General features: G+C 43.1%; 1 protein-coding gene across 2 annotated transcripts in view; it reads right to left on the reverse strand.

Moving 5' to 3' along the window:
• The window catches only part of FANCI (FA complementation group I), an 82641-nt gene extending 70775 nt beyond the window's left edge, over nt 1–11866 (reverse strand). For both annotated transcript variants that reach the window (XM_025391535.1, XM_025391536.1), the window contains exons 1-2: nt 11797–11866; nt 8146–8248 (exon numbers count right to left, since the gene is read on the reverse strand). In XM_025391535.1, the coding sequence (XP_025247320.1) occupies nt 8146–8229 (84 nt within the window). In that variant the 5' untranslated portion in view covers nt 8230–8248; nt 11797–11866. The remainder of the gene's footprint in view (nt 1–8145; nt 8249–11796) is intronic.
• Between the last annotated feature and the right edge of the window lie 8915 nt (nt 11867–20781).

A 20781-nucleotide genomic window follows, 5' to 3' on the forward strand; every position in this document is an offset into this window, starting at 1 on the left:
TGGCTGGACTGCAGTGGCACAATCATAGCTCACTGTAACTTCAAACTCCTGGGCTCAAGCAATTCTCCTGCCTCAGCACCCCTCCAGTTAGCTAGGAATACAAGCAAGTGCCAATATGCCATGCTAATTTTTTAAATTATTTGTTTGCAGAGGTGGGGTCTCACTATGTTGTCCAAGCTGGTCTCAAACTCCTAGACTCAAGTGATCCTCTCCTTGAACTCCCAAAGTGATTTACTTATTTATTAATTATTAGTATGAACTTATACATCTCTGTAATTTTCAATGGTTCATTACTGAACTTAAATTATTTTGATGCTCAAATAGTCCCAGATTTGGCCAAAGGAAAACCTTTCAAGCTGGCTCTTGTGTCTTTGTGACATGCCCCCATTGTCTTTTTTGAGCACTTCTTTACTTTCTGGTATAGAAAGATGTTCCAGGTTAATCTTGTATCCATCCTGCCCACCCATAAACTCAGCCATTTCTCTGAAGAGCCCTGGTTCCCTTGAGTGGGGAATGGTTATGAAACAGCAAGGATCTAGGTGATGGGTTTGTTTGTTGTTACCATGGCATCTTTTTTAAATTTATTATTTTTCTTTTATAGAGACAGGATTTGATCATGTTGCCCAAACTGGTATTGAACTCCTGGGACTCAAGTGACCCACCGATTCAGTTTCCCAAAGTGTTGGGATTACAGGCGTGAGCCACCACATGGAGCAACTATGGCATCTTTGCTTCATGGTTCTTTCAGTGGAGAGAGCAAGGAAATGTATGCATGTTTATACACATAAAAATATACACGTGGCCAGGCGTGGTGGCTCACACCTGTAATCCCAGCACTTTGGGAGGCCAAGGCGGGCGGATCATGAGGTCAGGAGATCCAGACCATCCTGGCTAACAAGGTGAAACCTCGTCTCTACGAAAAAAAATACAAAAATATTAGCTGGGCGTGGTGGCATGTGCCTGTAGTCCCAGCTACTCGGGAGGCTGAGGCAGGAGGATCACCTGAACCCAGGAAGCAGAGGCTGCAGTGAGCCGAGATTGCACCACTGCACTCCAGCCTGGGCCACAGAGTGAGACTCCGTCTCAAAAAAAAAAAAAGAAAAATACATGTACACATATACATACACATATCTGAGAAAGCCTAAGTTCACAAGTTCACACCAGTACCTCTATTTCTTTTTTTTTTTTTTTTTTTTTTTGAGATGGAGGCTGGCGCTGTCACCCAGGCTGGAGTGCAGTGGCGCAATCTCGGCTCACTGCAAGCCCCACCCCCTGGGTTCACGCCATTCTCCTGCCCCAGCCTCCGGTGTAGCTGGGACTACAAGTGCCCGCCACCACGCCCAGCTAATTTTTTTGTGTGTGTTTTTAGTAGAGGCGGGGTTTCACCGTGTTAGCCAGGATGGTCTCGATCTCCTGACCTCGTGATCCGCCCGCCTCGGCCTCCCAACGTGCTGGGATTACAGGCGTGAGCCACTGCGCCCGGCCCAGTACCTCTATTTTTAATCTGTCTCCACAGGATTCTTTCTTGCCTTCCTACATTTCATAATTGCATGTCCCTTTACCAGTGAAAGAACACTGACTCTGAATATCAACATGTTTATTACATCTAAAATAGTTTCAAAATTGCTTGACTGGTACCACTACAATAAACAATCCTACTAAAGAGTTCAAGGTTTATTTGTATTTTTCCCCACCACTCCCATACCAAGACTGTGGGTAGATAATAAAATACTTAGAATAGTTCTTTCTCCCCTCCCCACCTTCAGTATGGTTAAAGTATTCTTTGTTTTTTTTGTAATGATACCCAGACATATGTATGTTTTCTCTTCTTCTTCATATGAAAGGGAGAATACTACACATTTTGCACATTTCCTAGAAGTGGGATGACTGGGTTGAGGGAAAATGTATATGCAGTTTTGCTGGGTATTACCAAATTCTAACCATGGTCATACCATTTTTCATTCCTACCAGCAATGAATGAGTACCTGTTTCCCCCAAATGGCTCAATCGGACAAGAAATAGTATCTTTTTAATTTACATTTCTCTTATTATGAGTGAAGTTGAGCATATTTTCTTATGTTTAAGGCCATTTTTTACATATCTTTTAGTGATTATTCTCATGTTTTTTGTCTTTTTTAAATATAATTTTTTTATCTCCCCCCAAGTTATTTATGAATTAGGGATATTAATCCTTTATCTGTGATATGTTTACAAATATTTTTTCCCAGTTTGCCATTTGTCTTTTGACTCTGCTTATGGTATTTCTGGCCACACAAACTTTTTAACTTTTATGTCGACAAACTTGTCTTTTATTGCATCTATATGTTGTACGATAGTTAGACAGCTTTTCACTGCACTGAGCTTAAAGAGAAATTCATCCATGTTTTCTTCTGACATATACTTAGTTTTTTAATTTATTTTTTTAAGAGACAGAGTCTCACTGTCACCCCTGCGAAGTGCAGTGGCACAGTTATATCATAGCTCACTGTAATCTCAACCTCCTGGCTCAAGCGATCTTCCCACCTCAGCCTCCCAAAGTGCTGGGATTACAGGGATAAGCCCCTGTGCCCAGCCCTAACATTTATTTACATTTGTTTTTTACATTTACATTTCTGATTCATTTGGAGCTTACTCTTGAATATGAGAAACATCTAATTTTATCTATTTTTTCCAAATGTCCACCCAGTTGTTCCAATACCATTTGTCAAAGACTATATTTCACTGTTTTAAGATGTAATTTTATTATATACTAGATTTTACTTGTAGTTGGGTCTATTTTGAGACTTTCCACTCTTAAGCATTACCTATTCTATTCTTTGTATCCTATTCCGTTTCTGTTCATCTACTCACGTACCAGTACCGCACTCTTATTTATAAAAGTTTTTGTGGTGTTTAGTCTCCGCTAGGGTTAATCCTCCCTCAGAGCTCTTTTCAGTTTTTCCCTAACTATTCCTGTGTGTACAATTTGCTATATGAATTTTACAGTCAGCTTATCTAGTTAAACAAAATAGCTCAATGGAATTTTTATTGGTATTAAATTGATAAATTAACTTGGGGAGAATCAACATTTTCATGATGCTGAGACTCCCCAATCAAGAACAGGGGATATCTTCCTAGTTTTCTACTTTTGTCCTTTAGAAGTGTTTCATAGTTTTTTTCACATGGGTTTTGGACATTTCTCAGGTTTATCCCTATTTTTTGTTGCTATTATAAATGGGGCTTTCTCATTTACTGTATCTTCTTTTTTTTTTTTTTTTTTTGAGACGGAGTCTCACTCTGTCACCCAGGCTGGAGTACAGTGGCGTGATCTCAGCTCACACTGCAACCTCTGCCTCCCAGGTTCAAGCAAGTCTCCTGCCTCAGCCTCCCAAATAGCTGAGACTACAGGCATGCACCACCATGCCCAGTTAATTTTTGTATTTTTAGTAGAGAAGGGGTTTCACCATGTTGGCCAGGTGGGTTTAGAACTCCTGACCTCAGGTGATCTGCCTGCCTCGGCCTCCCAAAGTGCTGGGATTACAGGCATGAGCCACCCTGCCTGGCCAACTGTTTTCCAACTTTATCTTCTAACTGACTATTATGTATGAATGCTACTGATTTTTGCATATTAATTTTATATTCTGATACCTTGATGAATTCTATTTATAGATGGTTTTATCACAGATTCTCCAGGATTTTCCAGGTATGCTATCATGCCGTCTACAAAGAGAGATGTTTTACATTTTATGTTTTTCTTTCCTTCTTTTCCTTTTTTTTTTTTTAGATGGAATCTCACTTTGTTTGCCCAGGCTGAAGTGCAATGGTGCAATCTGGGCTCACTGCAACTTCCACCTCCCAGGTTCAAGTGATTCTTCTGCTTCAGTTTCCCGAGTAGCTGGGAATACAGGCATGCACCACCATGCCCAGCTAATTTTTGTATTTTTAGTAGAGAAGGGGTTTCACCATGTTGGCCAGGCTGGTTTAGAACTCCTGACCTCAAGTGATCTGCCCACGTTGGCCTCCCAAAGCACTGTAATTATGGGTGTGAGCCACCGCGTTCAGCCTTTATGTTTCTATTATCATGCCTGTGATTGTTTTCTCTAGGTTAACTGCATAGGCTAGCCAACCAGAACATTACACAGTAGTGGAGACAGCCGGCATCATTGCTTTGTTCCCGGCCTTAGAGGAAATGCCTCTATGGTTTCCGACTAAGATGCTGACTCTAGAATTTAGATGTATACATTTTATGATGTAAAGGAAACAGCCACCCATTCTGATTTTCTCAAGTTTTTATTAGGAATGAGTGTTGAATTTTGTCGAAGGCTTTCTGTGATCCTTGAAGATAATCGTATAATCTTTATAGTAATATACTTTCAAATATTGAACCAACCTTGTATTCCTGCTATTAAATCCCACTTGATCATGGTGTATTTTTTAAAATGTGGTGTTGCAATCTGTCCCTTAATATTTAAGACTTTTATATCAATATTCATAAGTGATACTAGTCTATAACCTCTTTTTTCTATGCTATCTTTATGAGGTTTAGGGTTATACCTGATAAAGACAGCATAAAAAATCAATGTTATATTTGTTTAATTCAATGTTATACTTGCTTCATTCAAAGTACTTGGAAGTTTTTCTTTATTATTTATGCTCTGAAACAATTTATGTAGCATTAGGACTATCTACCTGATCTTTAAAGGTTTGACAGAAGTTTCCTGTCAAACTGTCTGGGCCTGGTGTTTTTATATGAAGTAGTTCCTTCGTAACTTTCTCTTTTCTTCTATGGAAACTGGTCTGCTTAAGCTTTCCATCTCAAATTGGCTCAATTTTATTAAACTGTATGTGCCTAAGAAATTATCCATTTCCTCTAGGTTTTCAAATTTATTTGCACAGAAATGTACTGTAGTCTCACAGTATTTTTTGAGATTTTCTCTGTATTAACAGCGTTTCTCCCTTGTCATTTCTCATTTTGTGCATGTTTTTACTCCACTGTTTTATTATATTAATTAATGGTGATTTTTTCCCCCAAAGAACCAAGATTTTGATTAATTTGATCCACTATTTTTCTGTTCTCTACTTTATTAATTTCCACTTTTATCTTTAGTAGTTTCTTTGTGTTTTTTGTTGTTGTTTACTTTCTTTTTTCTAGGTTTTTGAGTTGGGAATTTATTTTCATTATTTCATTTGTATTGATTTCATTATTTCATTTGTTAAACACAGTTGTTTTTAACATTATTCCATGGATTTTAACATATAGTATTTTTGTTATCTGTAATTATTCTTCAAAAATCCTGTAATTTCTGTTTGTATCTCTTCATCCAAGAGTTATTTAAAAGGCATTTTAATTTCCAGGTAAAAGTGTCTTTTGTTTTTTGACTTTTAGTTTCAGTTTTCATTTCCAGTTTTATTGCATTGTGATCACAGAGAATAGTTTGTAGTAATTCTACCTTATGGGACCTACCCATGTTTTCTTTGTGCTCTAGTATATGACACATGATTAATTTTTATGAACATCCTGTGTGTTTAAGAAGAAAATATATTATCAAAGTTCTCTGCGTATATTTCAGATATTCTTTATATTTTCCACCTCTTTACAATCTGTGCTTTATTTAATTATCCTCAGCTCTGTATTCCACTTTACTAATTTTCTCTTTAGCAATGTTTCGTCTACTGTTAAACCATCTACTGAGGTTTTCATTTCAAGAAGTTTTCCTTGATCGTTTTCTAAATCCATCCCTTATTTTGTGGGTTCTATTCCTTCATTTACATCTTCAAATATGTTAAATACTAAGTCAGGCAGAGTGGCTCATATGTGTAATCCCAGCACTGTAGGAGGCTGAGGTGGGTGGATTGCTTGAGCTCAGGAGTTCAAGACCAGCCTGGAAAGCATGGCGAAACCCCATCTCTGCTAAAAATACAAAAATTAGTCGGACATGGTGGCACAGGCCCGTACTCGCAGCTATTCAGGAGGCTGAGGTGGGAGGATCGCTTGAGTCCAGGAGGTTGAGGCTGCAGTGTGCCGAGATCGCCCCACTGCACTCCAGCCTGGGCAAGAGTGAGATCCTGTCTCTAAATAAAAAAATAAAGTTAAATACTGTATTAAGTATTTGTGTTAAATATTTAAAGTTTTTTTTCAAATTGCTCTAAATCCTTGAATATGAATTTTCCCATTTCTGGTCCTGTGGGAGTCTTTCTTGCCACAGGACTTCTTTATGTGTTTTATAATTTTTTTACTCGAGTTCATCTTCTGTGGATCATTTTATCGAATGAACTGCATGCATATATTACTGACATGCTTAACAAATTTGTAGAGGATAAAAAGGTGATTAATATGGTTAATAGAATCATACAAAATGACCTTGAGGAATAAAATAAGATGAATCTAAAAAAGATGACAGTTAACAGACATCAAGTTTGTTGTTTTAAGAAACCCGGTCTCTGGCCGGGCGCGGTGGCTCAAGCCTGTAATCCCAGCACTTTGGGAGGCCGAGGCGGGTGGATCACGAGGTCAGGAGATCGAGACTATCCTGGCTAACATGGTGAAACCCCGTCTCTACTAAAAATACAAAAAACTAGCCGGGCGTGGTGGCGGGCACCTGTAGTCTCAGCTACTTGAGAGGCTGAGGTGGGAGAATGGCGTGAACCCGGGAGGCGGAGCTTGCAGTGAGCCGAGATCAGGCCACTGCACTCCAGCCTGGGAGACACAGCGAGACTCCGTCTCAAAAAAAAAAAAAAAAAAAAAAAGAAACCCGGTCTCATTATGTTGCCTAAGCTGATCTCGAATCCTGGCCTGAAGGAATCCTCCCAAAGTGCTGGGATTACAGGTGTAAGCCACCACCATGCCTGGCCCATATATCGTTTTTAACATGGGTTCTAAAAGGACTTCAGAGATAAAGGAAACTTAGCTTAATATCAACATATACAAAAATAAGGCCGGGCATGGTGGCTCATACCTATAATCCCAGCACTCTGGGAGGCTGAGGCAGGCGGATCACCTGAGGTCAGGAGTTCAAGACCAGCCTGGCCATGGTGAAACCGTCTCTACTAAAAATACAAAAAATAAATAAATAAATAAATAATAAATATAAGAGCAATGAGACTACAATAAAATGTTGCTGCTAAAAAGCTGATTTTGCATTAATGGAAAAATGAGGGAAATATTAGCATTACTCTATTCTAGACTCAGAATACAACTGGAACACTGTCTTCAATTTGACAGTGTTCATGCCTTCAATTTGAGGCATGAAACTTTAAATAAATAATTTAAATGCTGGTTTCAATGAATCTTGTCTATAGAATGATTCAAGTTACAACTCATGCAACAAGCCATCTCAAAAAATAGCTATAAAGGCAGTCTTCAATAATTTCAAAGAAAGAAAAAAAATCAAACAGCAACCCTACATCAATTCCTAGTATGTCAGATAACAGAGACTAAGATGCACCTTGCTTCAATAACTACGACACTAACACATAAAAATTCCCTTAAAAACATAATATTCATCAACTGACAAAGAAAAAAACCCCATGATACTCAATGTCTTTACTTGTTTATACATATACCTTGAAGAGGGATTCTTTTCCAGGCAGGGACCTGGATAGGATGAGATCATTTATTATGGAAAAAGGAGCAGTATATCAGCTGAGAAAGAACATTAGGAAGAAGAAACAGCCTAACATATAAGGCAATTACTATCCCATTTTATAATCCTACACTTATAGTGAAAACAGAGGCCCTAACTTTTACTAATAATCTCAAAATATTTTGCTGCTTATAAACTTAATTTAAGGAAAAATACAGAGAAGCATCAAAATGCAAAACCAATGTCTCAATCAATAACTATAGTCTGGATATTATCTTCAAATAGGATGGTTCTAAGGATGATAAAAGTATACTAATTTGCTTTTATAAATACAGTTGTAAAAGCATTCTATTCTTAGGCTATTTCAGGTTTAAATTTGGTCACAAATGCCCTCAAGTTGTCTATTTCTCTCATTCCCTCACCCCAATTTCTTTACCTCTATAAATTATTATTAAATAAATCCTTGTCTCCTACGATGAATGGGGAGTATATGAAGAAGCAGCATTTTTCTTTCTCACATGTCCTTTGAATGTGTCATCACGCCTGACACTTATTTTAAGAGAACATGCTTCCTAATACTCACATCATCTTCTCTCAGGGTTTGAAGAAATTCTTGCAGTTTGTCTGCTGTTTTTTCTGCTGCTAGAGATAAAATCTTCTGGTCCATTGTTGCTCATATCACAGAACTATAAGGAAAAAGCATCAGAGGTGGGTGAAGATTCCAGAAATGAACAAACTTGATTTTTTTTCCTTCCCTGTTAACTGAATATTTCATACCTATTATGCAATGGGTGCTCAACAAACTTAGGACTAACTATCTTTGAGTAGGTGATTGTTTTTTTTCTTCTTCTTCTTAAGTTCAGTGGTGAGATGATTCTTAAGCTAACCAAAATAATCTTGAAAATTCCCTGGAATTGCCTTATTAGGAACCTATATTCTAATCAAGAGGTTTCATAATTTTTGCCCACACTTGTTATCATCTGCTCACCATACTACCTAGAACAAAGCCTCCACTTAACAGCATATCAAGTATGTAATGCATTATATATTATCATAAGCATGTAATAAAGTATTTGACAAATAAATGAACCAATAGCACTATAAATGCTATGTGCCAATTAAATGGTATAAAATCAAGTGAGAAGGAGAGCCCAAGAGTGTGAGGCTGCAGTGAGCTATGATCATGCCACTGTACTCCAGCCTAGGCAACAAGGTAAGACCCTGCCTCAAAAAAACAAAAAAAAAAAGAGGCGGGGCACGGTGGTTTACGCCTGTAATCCCAGCACTTTGGGAGGCTGAGGCAGGCAGATCACTAGGTCAGGAGATTGAGACCATCCTGGCTAACACGGTGAAACCCTGTCTCTACTAAAAACACACAAAAAATTAGCCAGATGTGGTGGGAGGTGCCTGTAGTCCCAGCTACTTGGGAGGCTGAGGCAGGAGAATGGCGTGAACCTGGGAGGCGGAGCTTGCAGTGAGCCAAGATCGCGCCACTGCACTGCAGCCTGCGTGACAGAGCGAGGTTCCGTCTAAAAAAAAAAAAAAAAAAAGAAAAAGAAAAAAAGAAAGAAAAGGTGAGAAGTTACCAAGGTAAAAGATGTAATTGTGTTCTTAAATGTCAAGGCTTCCCATCAGAGGAAAGCTTGAACTGGAACTTAGAGATTAAATTTAAATAGTCAAGACAACCAGGTTGTATACATTATTGAGAAGGGTATCATGAACAAAGGCATTCATATGGGAAATGAGAAATTTATTTGGGGAAAATGAGTAAAATGGCTGAGATAGACTCCAAGTAGGAAAATAGTGAGTAGGAAGGCTGGAAAGATAGGCTGCGAGTAAACAGGTTAAGGAATTTAGATTCTATTTCGTAAATCACTGAGAACCATTAAAAAATTCTGAGCAAAAGACAATCTCACAAGATTGCAAGTGTTTGAGGAAACAGAAACTAGCATCTTTGTGCAGATTACAGAGGGGAGAAGGTAAGGAGAAACAGCAAATGCTAAGAGACCATTTGGAAGTTATTTTAGTGGAAATAATAAAGACCTGTACTAGGGTGGTGACTGGAGACTAGAAAAGATGGGATGAAATGGAGGCACATGAAGCAGATAGAATTCAGTGAGTAGCTATGAAAATAGAAGGGGGAAATACAGCCTAGTAGAAAGAAAATCTGTTCCTCTTCTTCCTCCTGTGTTTCCCATCTCCATAAATGGTACCATCATCCACTCAGCTGCTCAAACCAGAAACCTGGGTAACATTCTTAACAACTTTGCCTTCATCCTTCACCACATCCATTCCAAGTCTTGTCAATGTTACCTACTAAAAATCTCCCAAATCTGTCTACTTTTCTCTATCTCCACTACTGACACATTACTCCAAACCCCCATCATCTCTCACCTGAACTACTGCAATCGTTTCCTAACTTGTCCCCTCTGTGCAGCCACTAAAGTGATGTTTTTGAAACACAAATCTGATTATCTGATTTATCTTCCCTCCATGCCATCCTCATCTTAAAGCTCTTCAGTGGCTTCCATTGCTTTCTTATCAGTCCCAAATCGTTAAGTAAGGATAAAATTAAGTCCTGCAAAGTCTGACCCATGCCTAACTCCCCTTCATCACTCTGCTCCAGCCATACAGAATTGCTTCCAGTCCTTTAAATCTCCAAGTTCTTTCTGCCACAGGCCCTTCCACATGTTTGCAGCTGGAACTTAAATAAATATTCTTCTTTCCATCCACTGCCCCCCAATCTTTTATTACTAATTCCTACAAATCCTTCAGATCTCAGCTGAATACACATCTCCACAAAAAGTCAATCTAGGCCGGGCGCAGTAGCTCACGCCTGTAATCTCAGCATTTTGGGAGGCCAAAGAGGGCGGATCACGAGGTCAAGAGATCAAGACCATCCTGGCCAACATGGTGAAACCCCGTCTCTACTAAAAATACAAAAAAATTAGCCGGGCGTGGTGACGCACACCTGTAGTCCCAGCTACTCGGGAGGCTGAGGCAGGAGAATCACTTGAACTCAGGAGGTGGAGGTTGCAGTGAGCCAAGATAGCGCCACTGCACTCCAGCCTGGCGACAGAGGGAGACGCCATCTCAAAGAAAAAAAAAATCTATCTATCTATCTCAGTCTAGGTTAAACGTTTCCGTAGTACATCCTCTCATGGCACCAGTAAACTCTCTTACATACTGTCACCAATTTTTAATATTACATGTGTAATTATCAGATTAACAAATGTTATCTCCCACTAGACTATAAGTCCCGTAAGGACAGGGACCGTAGCTGTTTTTATCACTGTATCTCCAGCACTTAACACAGTACCTAGCTCAAACTAGGTAACTAACAAATATTTGTTGAACAAATTATTGAACCCCTATAATAGGGAAGACACTGGGCCCAGCACTTTACGTTCATTAACATGACCTTCACAATACCACCTATTAAGTACGTGTAATATTAGCCCCATTTTAAATGAACAATTTTTGGGATTCAGAGATTAGGGAATTTTCCCCAAGATTAGAAGGCTAGCAAGTCGCATAGAGAGAAGTGAAACCCAAGTCTGTCCAGCTCCAGACTCCAAGATCTCACGCTTTGAACTACCGGATGCAAATAGGGCACACCAACCTAATAAGGTGTCCAGCCAGAAGGGACAGGCGGCTTCGGAGGGGAATACGTTTATATCAATCTAGGCACATTTGCTTAAATCATCCTAAAACCAGAGGTAAGACCACAGGCGGGTGGCTGTGAATTCCCTGAGCGCGAAGTAAATTTCTTGTCAAGAGACGCCGGAGAGCATCAGAGATCTGAAGTCAAGATCCGAGAATGGCAGAGCTCCGCCGGCGGGAAACGCTGCGGCCTTCCCTTCCGGGTTCTTCAGTTAACAAGCCGTGAACGCAAATACAGAAACTATAACACGAAGCAGCTGGTGATGGAGACCGTGACTGGACAACAAATGCAAAGCCAGGTTAAGGGAAATTTCTCAGAAGAGCTGAACCTCGACCAAGGGAGAAGAATTTAACCGGAGGGGCTCCCACTGAGGCACACCCCTAGGAGGGAACTGCGAAAGCTGAAGCAGGCAGCGCGAGACAGCGGAGAGCGTCTACTTTCCAGGCCACAGAACGCCAAGTCAGAACACGAGCCTCCTTTCCCCCACGGAACCGCTCCCTCCTAGGGTCCCAGTCCCACAGCCCGAGCCCGAGCAACTCGCGAGCCGCTCTACAGTCACCACGGCCTCACCTCCGCCACAAACTTCCAAAAAGCCCGCTCAACCCAGCGCCGCCACACTTCCGTTACCCGTAACAACAAGTTCCGCCCTCGCGGCTCACTTCCGCCGTCCGAGTACCCGCGGGCGGGGTGTAAGATGAAGACTCAAGGGGTGCCGGGAAGCGTGCGGAGTACTAGAATGTCCCCGCTCACAGTCGGAGGGGGGCGCTGCCTGTCCGAACTCGCGCTCGGGACTGCCGATGAGCACGCGCTGTGGGACCTGAGCGTGCCCGGCGCGGTGTCCCGACAGGTTCAGCTTCCCTCGTGTCCTGTTGCGGGAGTAGTCAGTGCGGGAGGGGACTCACAACTGGTGGCCCTGCAGGTCTTGGCATTGGAAAAGCCTGGAAGGCAGAGGCGGATTTCATACTCCACCTTGTGCCAAGAGACAGTAACCCCTCAGATGTAAGCCCCCTGTTACTAGGGGTCTTAATGGACTTTTGTGGGTTGTGGTTTTTGTTTGTTCTTTGTTTTGTTTTGTCTTGCGCTCCCCTTGCGTAACCCCAGCGTTTAGCGCGTAGCCTGGTAAAAGCAGCGAATATTTGTTAAATGAACAACTGACAGTAGAGCGAAGACCGACAGAGGGTGGGCCGAGATTCTGTTTTGGGTTGACGGATCACCTTGTGCAAAGGGTCTGAGAGCAACGAGCAAGCAAGAGAGCCCCTGGCCAGTTCAGAAGGCGAAGGTGCTGGGTGGGAGTGGGAAGGCAGGGGTTCCTAACTCCTTTTCACATTGGGGGCAGTGGGGAACCGCTGAAGGGGAAGGATATGACTATGTTCGCATTGTAGAATGCTATCTCCGGCAGGTGAGTACCGCAGAAACTGTTCAAAAGAGATGAGCCAGGTGGGGAGGACCGAAGGCAGGACCCCTTAGGAGACTAAGTTGTCCCAGAGATAGGTGGTGGTGGCCCAACCGCGGCAATGGGGACAGAAAGGAGTGGACTGCATGTGAAAGAGATTAGGAGGTAGAGATTTAGGAAGCCCAAATATCCGGATTTGAGGGGGTGTGGGAGTTGTTGAGGAATGTTCAGGCTTGAGCGACTGGGGTTGGGGGGTGGGGAGTTAATCCTGCAGTTGACTAACACAGGGAGCACCGGAAAAGGATGATGGGGTGACGATGAACCCTTCAGATTTGAACTCACCAAATTTGAGGTGCCTGTGGAATGGCAAGTGAAGGAATGCTAAGATCAGGGAGCACTCAGTATGGAGCCTGACTCGACTCCCAGTGCGCGGGGGGTAGAACGGGTCTACATGGCCAGTTATTGAAGAAACATAGCTGTTGGAGGAGAATGGTGCCTCTCAGCTGTCTAGACCTGCTCCTTGCTTGTGACCCTTCGGCATTTTTTTCCTTCTACATTTCTGTCCCAATACTGAGCTGTGATGTTTAATTAACACGGCAGCTTGAGGTAGAAGATGATTCCTGAAAGGAATCCTTTACCTTGCCAAGGAAACAGATTACTTTGCCTCATCTCCCCACACAGTCTCCCAGGCTACTTGTGGGATTCAGACGTGAATCTGTGGGTCTGGTTAGCTAGGACAGGCTCATTAGCCTTTCGGAGCCTCCACTGGCGTATCCCAGACGTACTTACTGAATTGCTTGTGTGTCTACCCACTGGCATTGATGCTTCAGGGCTCTTGTCTCCCCTTGTTGCATGAATGTATCATCTGTGTTTTCCATTTGCATTAATAGGTGTTACATATGCAAAAGAAGAGAAGAACAGATTCATTCAGATGAACAACAATGGTTTTTCACCCTGGTGCAGGCTTCCTTAATTAAGGAGCAAATCTTATCCGTCTGTTTCATCAACTAGACACTATACGCTGAGAAGCTAGTGATACACTGATTCTAGAAAATACGGCCAGTTAAAAACAGGTTTACAGTAATGGAACTAAATGTTCTTCAGACCTTGTCAATAGTACTTGTTTATCTAACAACATTATAGCTATTAATATTTACAGGAGTCCAGAGAAAAAGTACAGATGGAATCCCCTTACCACTCCCAACTCAGTCCTGCAGTGTGAGGTCTCAGGCTTCCTATGCCTGCATGTGGACACCCAGCCTGAAGATCCACACCATGACTCCCCCACAAAGCTGCCCTGTAGCTACCCTTTGGGTCTAGAGCTGTACATACTAGCAGGTCCACTCTAGGGAGGGTGGACCTAGGAAAAGGCCTCTCTGGGCCCTGGAAGCAAATTTGAGGATGGTTAAGTAGGTACCTAGAGCATGATCTAAAGGAAGGTATGTGGGCACATCCTCTAGGTTCCTTAGACTCTGGGCAGAGGAGGACCAATAAGGCTCCCACCCAGCCCAAGAGCTCCAGTTGCTTGGGATCAAGGGCAGCACTGCTTGAGAGAATGATCAAGGTAACACATATAAAGAGCCAAACTTAGAAGCACATGAAAGTGTTATTTCCTTCCAGCAATCCCACTACTGGGTATATATCCAAAAGAATTGAAAGCAGGATCTCAAAGAGATATTTGTATATCTATGTTCATAATAGTACTATTTACAATAACCAAAAGGTAGAAACAACACAAATGTCCCTCATTGTATGAATAGCACATACGACCGGGTGCAGTGGCTCAAGCTTGTAATCCCAATACTTTGGGATACTGAGGCGGGCAGATCACAAGGTCAGGAGATTGAGACCATCCTAGCCAACATGGTGAAACCCCGTCTGTACTAAAAAAATATATATATATAAAAAATTAGCTGGGTGTGGTCTCGCACGCCTGTAGTCTAAGTTACTCAGGAGGTTGAGGCAGGGGAATTGCTTGAACCTGGGAGGCGGAGATTGCAGTGAGCTGAGATCACGCCAGTGCACTCCAGACTAGTGACACAGTGAGACTCCATCTCAAAAAAAAAAAAAAAAAAAATTGTGGGACATACATACTATGGAATATTATCCAGCTTTAAAAGGAAGGAAATTCTGACACGTGCTACAACATGGGTGAACCTTGAGAACATTATGCTAAAGTGAAATAAGCCAGTCACCAAAAGACAAATACTAATGTACGTGATTCCATTTATATGAGATATCTCATCAAATTCATAGTAACACGCCGGGCACAGTGGCTGACACCTGTAATCCCAGCACTTTGGGAGGCCAAGGAGGGTGGATCACCTGAGGTCAAGAGTTTGAGGCCAGCCTGGCCAAAATGGTGAAACCCTGTCTCTACTAAAAATACAAAAATTAGCCAGGCGTGGTGGCAGGTGCCTGTAATCCCAGCTACTCAGGAGGCTGAAGCAGGAGAATTGCTTGAACCCAGGAGGTGGAGGTTGCAGTGAGCTGAGATCATGCCATTGCATTCCAGCCTGGGTGACAGAGCAAAACTCCATCTTAAAAAAAAATTCATAGAAACAGAAAGAAGGATGGTGATTCTGGGGTCTTGGGGGAGGGGAAATTAGTTATTACTTAATGGGTACAGAGTCTCAGTTTTGCAAGATGAAAAAGTTCTGGAGATCTGTTGCACAACAGTGTGAATATACTTGACACTACTGAACTATACACTTAAAAACCATTAAGATGGTAAAAGAAACAAACACAATACTACCTGGATGGCTCACAGGTTGTTAAGGAGAACTGGTTTACTCCACACGGAAGAAATTCCAGTTTGGTAGAGTTTGAGGCAGAGGTTTAACTGCTCACTATTTATATCACCAATTTGTAGAAAAGTGCCTGGCATAAGATAGTGCTTCATAAGGTTGTTTTGTTTTGTCTTTTGTATTGTTTTGTTTTGAGACTTGTTGGGAACAGGCCCCCAAATCTGGCCATAAACTGGCCCCAAAACTGGCCATAAATAAAATCTCTGCAGCACTGTGACATGCTCGTGATGGCCATGATGCCCACGCTGAAGGTTGTGGGTTTACCCGAATGAAGGCAAGAACACCTGGCCCACCCAGGGTAGAAAACCGCTTAAAGGCGTTCCTGGCCGGGCGCGGTGGCTCAAGCCTGTAATCCCAGCACTTTGGGAGGCTGAGACGGGCGGATCACGAGGTCAGGAGATCGAGACCATCCTGGCTAACACGGTGAAACCCCGTCTCTACTAAAAAATACAAAAAACTAGCCGGGTGCGGTGGCGGGCGCCTGTAGTCCCAGCTACTCGGGAGGCTGAGGCAGGAGAATGGCGTGAACCCGGGAGGCGGAGCTTGCAGTGAGCCGAGATCCGGCCATTGCACTCCAGCCTGGGCGGCAGAGTGAGACTCCGTCTCAAAAAAAAAAAAAAAAAAAAAAAAAAAAAAAAAAAAAGGCGTTCCTAAACCACAAACAATGGCATGAGTGATCTATGCCATAAGGACATGTTCCTGCTGCAGATAACTAGCCAGAGCCCATCCCTTTGTTTCGGCGCATCCCTTTGTTTCCCATAAGGAATACTTCTAGTTAATCTATAATCTATAGAAACAGTGCTTATCACTGGCTTGCTGTCAATAAATATGTGGGTCAAACTCTGTTCAGGGCTGTCAGCTCTGAAGGCTGTCAGCCCCCTGATTTCCCACTCTGCACTCTGTATTTCTCTGTGTGTGTGTCTTTAATTCTTTAGTGCCGCTGGGTTAGGGTCTCCATGACCCAGCTGGTCTCGGTAAGTGGTGTCCATATGTGGGGCTTGAACTGGGGTTGAAGGATCGCTAGAGCGACAGTTGGAGAACATGGAACTAAGCTGGAGGACACCTGAGTACTCTTAAGCAATCCCTGTGGTGAGTAAGAAGGGGAGCTCAGAAGCATCAGGGTAACAATGGGAAAGGTGTGGGCTCTGGTTTGTTCCACCTTGGAACCTTTTCACACTAATGATGAGGAAGAAGGAAAGTATAACAAACTAACAAGAGGTAACAGAGCAGGTTTGTTTGCCAGCTAAAGCTAAAGTGGCAAAGGAGGAAGAGGTTTATCCCTACCCTTCTGTAACCCCTCATTATTTTGAAGAAAAAGAGTGGCCTGACCCTCCAGAACTTTCTTTTCCGGAGGACACTGGGCAAAAAATAGTTGCCCCAGTGACTGTTCAAGCAGCTCCTTGAGCAACCGCTCTCAGTTCTATTCAGGCAGGAATTCAGCAAGCTAGAGGGAAGGGTGATATAGAGGCTTGGCAGTTCCATGTTAGGATACACCCCCTGGATCGACAGGGAAATGTTATAGCTACATTTAAGCATTTTCCTTTTAAATTACTCAAAGAATTTAAACAAGCTATTAATCAATATGAACCAGGTCTATGCCCGAAGTGTAAAAAAGGAAAACATTGGGCTAATCAATGTCACTCTAAGTTTGATAAAGATTGGAACCCAATTTTGGGAAATGCCATGAGGGGCTTGTCCCGGGACCCGTTCCAACCTGGGGCATTTCCGGCTCAGGCCACTCCCTCACCCCGTACAATGTCTGTCCCCCACCACAGCCAGTAGTGCTGCAGTAGATTTATGCTGCGCAAAAGCTGCAAGTCTTCTGCCTGGGGAACCCCCGCAAAAAGTTCCAACAGGGGTCTGTGGACCTTTGCCAGCAGGGAGGAAGCAGAGTGGAAAGTAATCCATAAAAACTGGCCCCTTACAATTGGCAATATTTGATTAAATCATATGGATTATCCAATGGTGTCTATGTTCAATTCCTGATTTTGATAATTGTACCATGATTAATTAAGAAAATCTTAGTCCATTCAGGCTGCAATAACTAACTACTATGGACTGGGTGGCATCTAAACAACAAAAATTTATTTCTCACAGTTCTGGAAGCTGGGAAGTTCAAAATCAAGACACCAGCAGTGTTGGTATCTGGTGAAGGCCGTTTTCTCATAGATGGCAACTTTTTGCTGTGTCCTTGCAAGGTGGAAGGCGCGAGGCAGCTTTCAGGTGCTCTATTATAAAGACACTAATCCCAAACCACCGCCTCCTAATACTATCTCTTTGGGGCTTGGGATTTCAGTGTATGAATTTAGGGGAACACAAGCATTCAGACGAAAGCAAAGAGAATGTCCCTGTTTTTAGGAAGTCCACACTGAAGTATTTAGGAGTAGAAGGGCATCATGTCTGCAACTTAACGCTAAAATAGTTTAGAAAAAAATATGCTTGGACATGGAGAATGAAAGAGTAAACGTGAAGTGTTAACATCTAGGTGAAAGGCATGTGGGAATTCTGTGTACCATTCTTGCAGCTTTTCTGTAAAGCTGAAGTTATGTCAAAATAAAAAGTTAAAAAAATACTGGCCCAATTGCAAATCTAGTGGACCTCTCTGGTCTATAAATAATCAGCAAACTGGGCCTTTGAAGTGCTATCTCAGCCCTTTTCTGTGGAGAGGTAGATACCTGTTCTCCTTCTACTTCGCCCCTCTTCTGCTGTCATCCTAGATCATCCTCATCCTATGGCCTCTTGGCCACTCCCCTCTCCACCTCCATGACTTTCTCTTCCACATCACCTCAGCCACTCACCCTCCTGGTCATACCCCAAGCCACCTCCCAAATCACTACTCAGATAGCAACCTCTCAACTATCCAATTAGCCTGCTCAATTATTCCCACCTACCTAGTCTCTAATCTTCACTGCCTCTGACTCCTCATCTTCAATTGCAAGGTTAAATAAACCATGTATGCAATATTTATTTATTTATGTATTTATTCATGTATTTAATATGGGTTTTTTTTGTTTGTTTTTGTTTTTTAAACAGTCTCGCTCTGTCACCGAGGCTGGAGTGCAGTGGCATGATCTCGGCTCACTGCAACCTCCGCCTCCCAGGTTCAAGCGATTCTCCTGCCTCAGCCTCCTGAGTAGCTAGAACTACAGGCGCGTGCCACCACGCCCGGCTATTTTTTGTATTTTTAGTAGAGACGGGGTTTCACTGTGTTAGCCAGGATGGTCTCAATCTCCTGACCTCATGATTTGCCCACCTCAGCCTCCCAAAGTGCTGGGAATACAGGCATGAGCCACTGCGCCCAGCTGTTTTTGTTTGTTTTTTATTTTGTTTTGAGATGGAGTCTCACTCTGTCACCCAGGCTGGAGTGCAGTGGCACAATCTCTGCTCACTGCAACCTCCACCTCCCTGGTTGAAGCAATTCACCTGCTTCAGCCTCTCAAGTAGCTGGGATTACACCACCATGCTTGGCTAATTTTTGTATTTTTAGTAGAGATGGGGTTTCACCATGTTGGCCAGACTGGTCCCAAACTCCTGACCTTATGATCCACCTGCCTCGACCCCCCAAAGTGCTGGGATTACAGGCGTGGGCCACCATGTCCAGCCTATTCATTTATTTGTTTTGAGATGGTCTCACTGTTGCCCAGACTGAGTGCAGTGGGGTAATCATGACTCACTGCAGCCTCAGCCTCCCAAGCTTAAACAATCCTTCCACTTCAGCCCCCTGAGTAGCTGGGACTATAGGCACGCACCACCACACCCAGCTAATTTTATTTTTTTGTAAGGAAGGGGTCTTGCTATGCTACCCAGGCTGGTCTCAAATGCCTGGACTCAAGCAATCCTACTGCCTCAACCTCCAAAATTGCTGGGATTACAGGCATAAGCGACTGTTCCCACCCTTTTCCCCCTTTTGCCTTTCCTTCCATCCCATTCACTCAGCAAACCCTAACCCTGTATGAAGCCATCTGTATTCTCTTGTTGGAGCTATACTTCAGCTGCTGGATTGTGCTAGAGAAGTAACGTGTAAGTGGGTGCCCCAGTCTCAAGTGGGCCTTCAGCACTGTCAGATAATCTTCCCCAGTAAGTTTATCCTTCCTTTCTTCATGAAGTTGTACTTGACCTGCCCCCACACCCCCAAGAAAGAGAGAAAAAAATAAGTGCCGTCAGATGGATATTTCTATTAACTCCCCACCATCAAGTCTTTAAACTCAGTGTCCTCAGCACCAGTTCTTTCCTCCAGCTCCCTGTAGCAGTGGAGGGTGTTCCACATTCCCGGCCGATTCTGGTCCCTCTGCTGGAGGGACAGAGACAGGTGCTTAAGGCTTCCACCTTCTCAGTGAGGACCTTACTACCACTTACCCCTCTCAGACCTTGGTCTTTAACCTCTAACTGTCTACAGCTGCCCTTTCATAAACACATCTCCTTTGGTGGTGAGGAGTTAAAACCAAGTTCCCATCTGAGGGCACCTATTTTTCCCCCCTGAAGTAGTGAGATCATCTGTGGAGAATAAAGGAGGAGATGGAAAAGTCTCCCCCATCCATCTAAACAAAGCTCCCCTTGAGCTCCCCTTGCCTTACAATTACTGCCCTCTTTCTCACCTGCTTTCAGCCAGATTTCTCGAAGTAGTCATCTGTTGTCTTTCTCTGTGTTTCTATATCTCCTATTCATTCTTCTGCTGTTTTCTTTCCTCTGGTAATTCACCAAAACAGCTGTGGCCAAGATCATGGCAGCCTTCTTGGTTTTTTGTTTGTTTTAGATGTAGTCTCGCTCTGTCACCCAGGCTGGAGTGCAGTGGTGCGGTCTCGGCTCACTGCAAACTCCGCCTCCCAGGTTCAAGCAATTCTCCTGCCTCAGCCTCTCGAGTAGCTGGGATTACAGGCACCCGTGGCGGTAACACTTGGCCCTCCCTTCTGTGACCTCCTGGGCTCAAGCAATCCTTCTGCCTCGGCCTCCTAAGTAGCTGGGACCACAGGTGCAAGCCACGATATCAAGTTACTTATTTTATTTTTTTAGAGACAGGGTCTCACTATGTTGACCAGGCTGGTCTGAAACTCTTAGGCTATCAATCCTCTCATCTCAAGCCCTGCTAATTTTTGTATTTTTAGTAGAGATGGGGTTTCACCATGTTGACCAGGCTGGTCTCACACTCCTGACCTCAGGTGATCCGCCAGCCTTGGCCTCCCAAAGTGCTGGGATTCCAGGCGTGAGCCACCACGCCTGGCTGCCTTCTTTTTTTTAAATCCTGTGGACATGTTTAATCCCATCTTGACCCCCTATAGCACTTGGCACTCCATTATAAGACTCCCTGTCTTATAAAGCAACAGCTCCCCAGTACCTGGCACAGGGCCTGGTACATAG

The sequence above is a fragment of the Theropithecus gelada genome, chromosome 7b, assembly GCF_003255815.1.
Source record: "Theropithecus gelada isolate Dixy chromosome 7b, Tgel_1.0, whole genome shotgun sequence".
NCBI classification, from domain to species: domain Eukaryota; kingdom Metazoa; phylum Chordata; class Mammalia; order Primates; family Cercopithecidae; genus Theropithecus; species Theropithecus gelada.